The sequence below is a fragment of the Cicer arietinum genome, chromosome 4, assembly GCF_000331145.2.
Source record: "Cicer arietinum cultivar CDC Frontier isolate Library 1 chromosome 4, Cicar.CDCFrontier_v2.0, whole genome shotgun sequence".
Taxonomy (NCBI): Eukaryota; Viridiplantae; Streptophyta; class Magnoliopsida; order Fabales; family Fabaceae; genus Cicer; species Cicer arietinum.
Genome location: NC_021163.2, coordinates 61,035,295 through 61,045,439, shown reverse-complemented (window position 1 = coordinate 61,045,439; position 10,145 = coordinate 61,035,295). Strand labels below are relative to the sequence as shown.

The 10,145-nt window shown below is 28.0% G+C and overlaps 1 protein-coding gene across 1 annotated transcript in view; it reads left to right on the top strand.

The window, feature by feature from the left end:
* Window positions 1-8,432: 8,432 nt before the first annotated feature.
* The window catches only part of LOC101515114 (polyadenylate-binding protein-interacting protein 7), a 6,413-nt gene continuing 4,700 nt past the window's right edge, over window positions 8,433-10,145 (top strand). Inside the window, exons 1-2 of the mRNA XM_073368009.1 lie at window positions 8,433-8,751; window positions 9,641-10,139. Coding sequence (XP_073224110.1) covers window positions 9,741-10,139 — 399 coding nt within the window. The 5' untranslated portion in view covers window positions 8,433-8,751; window positions 9,641-9,740. The remainder of the gene's footprint in view (window positions 8,752-9,640; window positions 10,140-10,145) is intronic.

Here is a 10,145-nt window from a genome sequence, read left to right as displayed (position 1 = left end):
GGAAAAACGATTAAGCCTTTTAAAAATGATCATAGTCAACTTCCATTAAAAAAAAATAATAGGTGGTTTCTTCTTTTATCTTATAATATACTTAAAAAGTAGTTAAAATATATTTAGATTGATCAATTTAAACGTATATTAAATTAATCAATTTAGATGTATAAAATATATGTCCGAAATAACCAATCTAGAAATATGTTTTTAAGAATTCTTATGTTTTAACTTAACTGACAAAGTGTCGATATTGTTTAGTTTGAACATTATGTTTAGTTGTGTGTGAGTTCTGATAGTAATTATATTATCATATTTTTAGACAAAAATTTTTTTTTAAAGACTTTTGAGAAAATCAGAGAAGAAACTACGGCAAAAAAAAAAAAAAAACTATTATAATTTGTTTTTGAATATTTGGTGTTTCATCGTGTATCTTTGTTTATTATAGAAAAATTATACCAAATACCAACACAATTATACCCTTATCTCATATTTTACTTAAACTGCTTATTTTATTTTATTTTTTAAAAACAAAAATATTTTCTTATCCCACTAATTGGTAGTGGGATCTTTGAGGAGGCGGTACTTATCCCTTAGGTATTTTTTCTTCATTAACGGCAGTTGCGAGGACAAAACTGTGTAAGGTAGGTAGAATGTAACATCCAGTCATTTTATTTTATTTTTATATTTTTACTTTAGATGTAGAAATAATTGTTGATGATATTATTTTATTTTTATATTTTTACTTTAGGTGTAGAAATAATTGTTGATGATATTATTTTAATTTTTGGTAATAATAATAATAATAATAATAATAATAATAATAATAATAATAATAATAATAATAAATGCATCAAATGGCGACAGTTAAAAACAAGTTTCATGGCTTATTGAAATGCCACGTCCCCACTTAATCCACGTTCCCCACTTTCCGCATTTAATATCACACATTCCATACTTAATATAACGTTTCCCACTTTTGCCACTTAGAGCATCTACAGCGGTGAACTCAATATGGGTTCTTTAGATGGGTCCACTGTGCCACATCATCTTGAAGTAATTCACTCATTTTTTACTCCAACGGTGAACTCAACATGATTCAAGTTCTACTACGCCACATCACCTTAAATCAACTCATTCATTTTTTATTCATTTTTTACAGTTTAACTTTAAAAAAATCATATTATATTCCATTACTTTAATTTATACATTAATATTTAATTTTCTTATAACTTAAAATATTATTTTAAATAGAAAAATAAATAAAAAAGTACGTTAATAAAAATTTTAATAAACTTCCGTAACAAAAATTGTGAAGAAAAAGTATGAGTAACAAATTGTTTCTATTAATGAGTTAACAATCGTAATTAAAGGAGAAAAAAAAGGCTAAAGGTGGTATATTAACTAAAAAAAAGCTAATGGTTACAAAATTATTATTATTTAATAAATTAAAAAGAAGTTAACGCTATAAATTAAAAAAAATGATAAATTTATTATTATTAATAAATTAATAAAAGGTAGCGGTTATAACAAAAAAAAAGGTAACTGCTGTGAAGCACCGTTCCTTCCTGACAGTACCGTGATGACACCTTGGCATAACTCCAATGGTGAACCCACAAAAAACTGGAAGTTAAGTAATTACACGCTGGCGGACGAACTCATTTTCACTCCCGTTGTAGATGCTCTTAATATCAACAATAGTTTCCCCATTTAATTTAATATCACGTTCCTCACTTACTACTATTCTTCATTTCTCTCACTTAATATCCATTAATACCAGTTATCCATAAAAATAATAAAACAAATGTCTTCCATTCAAAAACGATATAGAAAAACGGTTTAGTTGATAAGGAGGGGGAGACCATTTTGATAGAAAAGACAACCACCGAAAGAGAAAAGGGAAGAGTAATTATATTCCCGAATTTGTTAAATCAGTATCAGAAAAACATCGATTGCGCCTTCGTTAACCGTTGGATCGGGCTGATTTTTGGACAGAAGGTTCACAACATTCAGATCCACGTTTTCAACGATTTGATCGGCGAAACGAAGTTCAGAGAGGGAGAAATCGTGCTCGCATAATAGCAGGTGTGAAATGAGTGAGACAAGAGTTTGGGAGGCATAATTCTAAATACAACTTTAGTGACGGTAAGGGCATCATTCCATTCGCTTTCCTACTTGAATTATATATGATATAAATGTACAGTGATGTTTTGTGTTGGTTTTATTTGTGTGTTATCTTCAAAATGAATATTAATAATGGTTGTGTTTGACATGTTCAAATGTGGAAAATGAATGTTATGTGATGCGATGTTATGATGGTTGTGCTTGACATGTTGTGGTTATTCAAGGTGATTACTTTGAGTCTAAACTAGGTTGGTTTAGAACAAGGTTGAATGATTTTGGACGCTCTGGTTGAGTGACCTATATTGTTATAACAAAAGTGTTTACATTCATGCATTCATAGTTGTGTGGTGCGTCCATAATTGGTTGGAGCCCATTGTTGGTGGTGCGTCCATAATTGGTTGGAGCCCACATATCTTTGCGGGGATTTTGAGTTAGTGGTGTTGTTTGAAAGGACCCACGAAGCCCTTGCGGGGGAGGTGATATTCCGGAATCATGCATTGACATATAGTCTAACAAATAGGATTTGCACATTTTTTATTTGTATCTTTGGTGCGTTATGATTTTTAACTGTTAAATGAAATATATGATTTATTTATATTTTTGTTATAACAACTATATACGCATGCATATTTACTTATTTAGAGATGACCCTTACATTTGACAGGACGTCACATATAGTATTACTTGAGTGAATAATGTCACGGTCAACTCAATAGAAGAAATGCGAGAAAGTACAATAATATGCAAGTGGAGGCCCCGAGATGCTTTTGTGCTGGGGTTAGACTTGTTGGGTGAGATTTCCACAAGTCCAAAGTTTATGACCAACTAGGATTTATGTTTGAGTAGTAAAACATCAATAGTTTTGACTCTAAGAGTTTCTTTTGTTTAACGTATTAAATTTACTTTTAGTGATTGTAAATACTTTGATTTATTATTTGTAAAATATAACTAAAAATATTATTAATTGACTTTAAGATAAAAGAGTATTTAAGATAATCATAAATAAATAAAAACGAATATGTATTTTTACGTTTAAAATTTCGTTAGTTAATGTCTCGAAAAAACGAGATGTTACAATATTTAATATGAATTTCACAAAATTTAAATCTCCCAGAACATCTATATATTCTTGAAAACTCAATTTAAATTTACTAGAACACAAAAGTAATTCAAATAATTCAAATTTTTTATCATGAAAAACTCATATTTAAATTTTTCTAATAATTTTAAAAAATTTAAATTCGAATTTTCAAGAACAAAAATATGCATCGAAAAATGCAATTTAAATTTTTCTAAAAACAAATGTCTTTTTGATAAATTTAAAATTTAAATTTTTTAGAACACAAATATATTTTAAAAAATTCAAAATTTGAATTTTGCAAAACACATTTAAATATCAAAAAACACAAATTAAATTTTCGGTAGTTTGTTGACAAAATTTAACGTCGCATGAAAAATCTTTTATGTTTGCAGGAAGTTTTTACATTTTTGTTAAAGAAAAATGTTTAAAATTAAGTGGGAGTAGGGGTATACGTTTTGGGGGTATAAGTAAAATTTTACTCATACAGGCATGTGTATTTTGTGTCACGAACATTAAAGAAAAGATTGGGCCTTTTCATTTTCGTTACAAAAGGAATGGGCTGAAAACAGCAGTATTATTAATAATAACTTATTTTAGTAATAAATTTTATTAGAAATTTTTTTGTAATTATTGCTATCCCATTAATTAGTAAATTTTTAAAGTTTATTTGTAATAATAATAATTCAATGTACTAATTTATTTTTTAAAGTTTTTCTTTTCACGACATTTTTAAAGTTATGAAAGAGGATTGGCCCAACATATTTGATGAGTTAAAGCAAATTATAATATCAACATAAAATCAAGAGTCTTCTGAAAATGAATTAAAAATTTATTGATTGAAAATATATGTTAAAAAATAAAATTTAATATGAATGATATTTACATGTTTTAAAACATTAAATAAAACAATTTTAATATATATCTTTGAAATTGTAAAAATAAAATAGTATTGTGGTATAGCATAAATTCAAATAATGAAACAAACACAAATCCAAAACCTTAAGGCATAGATATACGAGTCACATTTCTTACTCTCATATATATCCAACATTTAGACTAACCACTTGCATTTAAATTATTAGCCTTAAGTGTGAGTGACATCAAAGCCTTAAAGTTTTTTGTGAAGATGTAGTATTAAGATCTTTTAGGAATTATGGATGTTTAGTTCATTGTTATTGTGACGCTCTATTGGACTCTCCAACAAGTGGTATCAGAGTCATGGTTCGACTGGTGGGCGAGCAAGAGTGGAAGATTCTAATGTAGATCAAGTCCAGGGTTGTGGGTGACTCACACTCGAGAGCAGAGATTGTTGGAATTCAAGTGTGATTGGTTAGTTCCACATCAACTAACAATTAATAAAATGTTTGATATATAAGAGATATGACTCATATAACTAATGCATTAAGGTTTTTGATTGAGATGTAGTGTCAAAATCTCTTAGGAATCTTGAACGTTTTTATCCATTGTTGTTGTTGCATTCTCTCAGACTTTCAAACAATTTACTTAATAGCAATGAAATTGATGTAGTTGAAAAGATGTGGAAGAAGACGTTGATGTAAAATTATTTCTAATAAATTTTATTAGAAATAATTTTGTAATTATTGCTATCCCGTTAATTAGTAAATTTTAAAGTTAATTTGTATTAATAATAATTCAATGTACTAATTTATTTTTAAAAGTTTTTCTTTTCACGACATTCTTAAAGTTATGAAAGCGGATTGGCCCAACATATTTGATGAGTTAAAGCAAATTATAATATTAACATAAAATCAAGAGTCTTCTCAAAATGAATTAAAAATTTATTGATTGAAAATATATGTTAAAAAATAAAATTTAATATGAATGATATTTACATGTTTTAAAACATTAAATAAAACAATTTTAATATATATCTTTGAAATTGTAAAAATAAAATAGTATTGTGGTATAGCATAAATTCAAACAACGAAACAAACACAAATCCAAAACCTTAAGGCATAGATATACGAGTCACATTTCTTACTCTCTTATATATCCAACATTTGGACTAACCACTTGCATTTAAATTATAAGTCTTAAGTGTGAGTGACATCAAAGCCTTAAAGTTTTTTGTGAAGATGTAGTATTAAGATCTTTTAGGAATTATGGATGTTTAGTTCATTGTTATTGTGACGCTCTATTGGATTCTCCAACAAGTGGTATCAAAGTCATGGTTCGACTGATGGGTGAGCAAGAGTGGAAGATTCTAATGTAGATCAAGTCTAGGGTTGTGGGTGACTCACACTCGAGAGGAGAGATTGTTGGAATTCAAGTGTGATTGGTTAGTTCCACATCAATTAACAATTAATAAAATGTTTGATATATAAGAGATGTGTCTCATATAACTAATGCATTAAGGTTTTGGATTGAGATGTAGTGTCAAAATCTCTTAGGAATCTTGAACGTTTTAATCCATTGTTGTTGTTGCATTCTCTCAGACTTTCAAACAATTTACTTAATAGCAGTGAAGTTGATGTAGTTGAAAAGATGTGGAAGAAGACATTGATGTAAAGTTTAAAAGCATGAAATATGTTATTGACTAGAACCAACCATAAGGTAGGATTTTCACACCTCATTCCATGCAAAAGTTTTTGAGAAATGTATATACACAATACTCATTAGTTTAAATTATTTAAAGGCAAAATGTTTTTGCAATTTACATTCCGCAGAAAAAATACTTCTTGAAATTTGTAACTCGTAAATTAAATATTCCATACAGTAAACTAGAATGTTCCATATGATATGTTATCATTGTTGATGAGTCATAGTATATATAAGATGACATCTCAACACTTCTAATCGAGATATTCGATGAAGAGAATATTTTAATTAACATGATTCAATTTAAGGGTGAAATTTTTTATTTTATATATGTGGCATTTCAAATGGCTTGACTTTCACAATTTTGAGTCCTCAATTAGTAGTTAACTCTTTAAAATACTTATGAAATTTTTTTTATTGTTTAAAAAAAAATATAAGTAGACAATTTTGTGATGTTGTAATAAATGATGTTGCTTGCATGAGATCTGTGTTTGACGACTATTCAAGGTAATGTATTTATTGTATATTGTATTATTTTAGTATTATGTGATACTCTTAAGTTTTTGTATTGAACTTAACTAATTATCTAAAAATAAATTTGTAAAATGAATGTGTAACTCTTTATAAACTATGTTAAAATTATATCTATTTCTAATGTAAAACTTAGGATTTTATCTATAGATACAAAGTGTCTAATTAAACTAAATAAATGTTGGTTTTGCTGATAATGCATCTAAGGATAAACAAGGTTGGATAGTCATGGCTTCTAGCTTTAGAGGTTCATTAAAATTCCTAAACATTATCTAAGGTCTAGTCTAACGTTGTTGGATGTTACACGTTTGTCCATTAGGCACAAAAGGAAGAAAAAATAATTCTTCTATGATGTGTTGTCCTTTTCTTTTTTATTCCAAGGGTATCTTATACCATCTTCCAAAGACTAATTCATCTCATGATATGAAAACAGACCTAAGAATTATCTCTTTCATGTATTTTTCTTTATAGGTTTAATTTCATTTTTTAATGAGAAAAATTGATTTTAACTGGATTAAAAGTATTTATGTAGCACTCATTTTACATCGAAAACTGATTTTAATTTGAAATTAACGTCTAACGGTTTGGTCTATGCAATTGAATTTTAGACTCAAATTATTATTCAATTTAATATTATATAAATTAATATAAATATAAAATTTTATATCCAACCCAATTTTAGACAAAATCCATGTATATAATTAACTTATTAAATATTATTTTTTGTTATCACATAAGTATGTTTGGTTAATTACTAGACGACCAATTATAAGTTTAGTTCTTTTATGGTGGTTTTTAGAAATATATAACTACTTCATATTATTTTCTATCATAATTTTAGTGTTTTTGACTACCATAGACTAGGTATATGCTTGATTTCACTTTATGAGAAAATAAAATTAATTATAGAGATGTATATTGATTTTGATATGTTTGAGTATTATCGAGTAAATTTAATTTTACTTATAAAGATAATTTTAATTTGAAATTAGATTTGTAGCTTTTGAGTATGTTTACACTTAAACATACTTTTAGTTATTGGCCAAAAACGGTAAAAAAGTTGAATGAAAGTCGGATTGGAACCATCGAGGAGATCATAGAATAACTATAAATTAACCAATGACAAAAAAAGTTGAGTCATGCTCGGCCACACCAAATATTGTTTGATTTTCTAAAGTCAAATTTAGTTCAAAATTAGTATAAATTGATAATTTTATCCGGTAACAACCAAATTTTCTATCTTTTTGATAAAAACACTAACTATGACATGAGAAAGCTACAACTAATTTTAAGGACCCATGGTCAAGAAAGAACATTACATAAAACAAGTCGAACAAAGTGAACATCATAATCCAAACAAAGACAACCTACGATCTTAGACACGACCACATAATGATAATCAATTGAGGCAATTAAAGATCAATTTTTAGTTGATAGAGAGTCGTGGTTGATATGATTTAAGTTTTGAAAGTTAGTCTATAAATATTCATGGTAACAATTGTTATCATCAATCAATAAAAATCTATCTTAATTAACAATTTATCTTTATTTATAAATATTTAAGGTTTAATTAGTTTTAGTTAATAGTCATTTCTATTTATAAAATCGTTAATAAACGCTTTTCATCGTCTAACTTAATGCTATTTGAAATAGTTAAAGAATTTATACCTGAAAGACAAAGTTTATTCCTTAACATAATTGCTTAATAAAAAAAATAATGTGTTACAAGACTTTTAACCGATTCTACGATTAACTTCAAATTTAAAAAATTATATTCAAATATAATTTTTACAATAAAATTTATTTTCCATTTTTATATAAACTTTTTAAATACATATCACTTAAAATTAAGATTTTTTTTTAAATTCAATTTATTCAAAACCAATTTTATTATCCTATTACCAAATATATCTATTTGAGGTGCTTATCACTCAAATCACGTCAGTTTACACACGATAGACCCCATTGTTAACATTAAACAATAAAATATTAATTGCAGTCAATAAAATAAAGTAAAATATTGAATGCACTAAAATTGTAAAAAATAAAATTGTGCCAGCATTTTTTCTACCCAAATCCCAATCTTACAAATTAATTAATTATTAATATAAAACAGTACTAGGAGGGTTATATAGAGACTAAAGAGAGAGAAAATTTAGAGAGAGAGAGAGAGGGGTCAAATCGAGTGGCGAAAGGTTGGGTGTCTTCTTTAGAATTTTTGTGGTGGTGGTGTTAGTTTTAGCTAAGAAGGGTTTTCTAACAAAAAAAAAAAAAAAGAACTTAGAAAGAAGAGAGAGAAAAAAAAACCTGATAACTCAGATAACATTACTGAAGAAGCTAGTTCCATGTTCCAATTCCCACACAAGAAATAGACAAAAACTTCACTTTTTTCATTCATCTCTTCCTCTTTCACGCTTTGATTTCATGTAATTCCCTTATGGATCCCTTTGTTTTGATTCGTAAAGGTATAATTTTTCTTCATCAATTTCAGATCTTTCACTTACCCATCTCATTAAATCTTATGTTTTTATGTAATTACTAGTTTTTTTTAATTCTGTTTGATTAATTTGACTTTCTTGGTTCTTTTTGTTTTTGTTTTCTGATTCTGTTAGGGGTTGAATTGCTTAAGATCTAGGAAAGTTTTTGACTTTCGTAATTTAAGGCTGTGTTATTTATTTCCTCATGCTTTGACTTGTTGGTTTTTGTTTAGTTTTTTTGTCTTCTGTTGGTTTTAATTTGTTTGTACTTTTTTTTTTGTTGTTTTTATGAAATTGGGGTTTGAAATTTTTGGAAGTTTGGTTGTGTGTTAATTAGGCTTTTTGTGTAGTTACTATTCAACAATAATTTCAATTGTTTAGTTCATCTTAGTAACTATTCAACAATTGTTTCAATTATTTGATTTTGAAAATTTTAGGGTTTTAACCTTATCCTCAAGTTTTTTTACTAGTTCTGAAATTGGACAGTGTTTTCAATTGCATTTTTTTTGTATTTGAGATCTGCTAAAATTTGTGTGAATTGTGTCTGTACCTCACACACAGTTCCTCAATTGTTCAATTAAGCTTATGAAAATCAATTCCAAGTTACAATTTTGAAAACGGCCGCCTATAGTTGCTTCTGGTAGTTATGTGCCTTTCATATATGCTCCACTGCTCTTTAAATTTGCCGATTACAAGTGGCAGATTAGATGGAGTTTGATATTGAGCTGTTTTTTATGTTCAGATGCTTGGGTTTGGTGATATGTGATACATACTATTGAATTATTGTCTGCATAAAACTTGTATTTTTTAATGTTCCTGTTATTTTGATGGAAATCTGGTTGATCAATGAGTATGATCAAATTGAACTATTTTGCAGGGTTCGGTTGACATTTTCTGGAACTTCCGATTACTGTATTTTGAAGTTCATCTATGTTTTAGTAATTTTGTTCATATTCTAGTCTAGTTAATACTTAATAATGAGTTTATCTAAGAAAGGATCTTCAACAGACACCAAACTGAGCTCGCCCAACAAGGCAACATCTTTGAATCCGAATGCAGCAGAGTTTATTCCATTTTCCCTCAGATCATTGCCATCTGGAAGTACTAGCTCGGTAGATGCATCAACAAGGCTTACAACTTCCGGTTCTATTGGTAAAGCAGTTTTAGATCGAACAGAATCGTCAATTTCAAATAATTCTGACGATGAGGCTCACCGGTACTGGCGTTGTCAACTCCCCGATGATATCACCCCGGACTTCAAGGTCATGGAAGAAGAAGAAGAACCACAAGGTCTTAACGACCTCTCTTTAGCAGGCTTATCTATACACGACGAAAATGAATCCTCAATGGGCAGTAGATTTATGCTAAATGGGCAGCAGGAA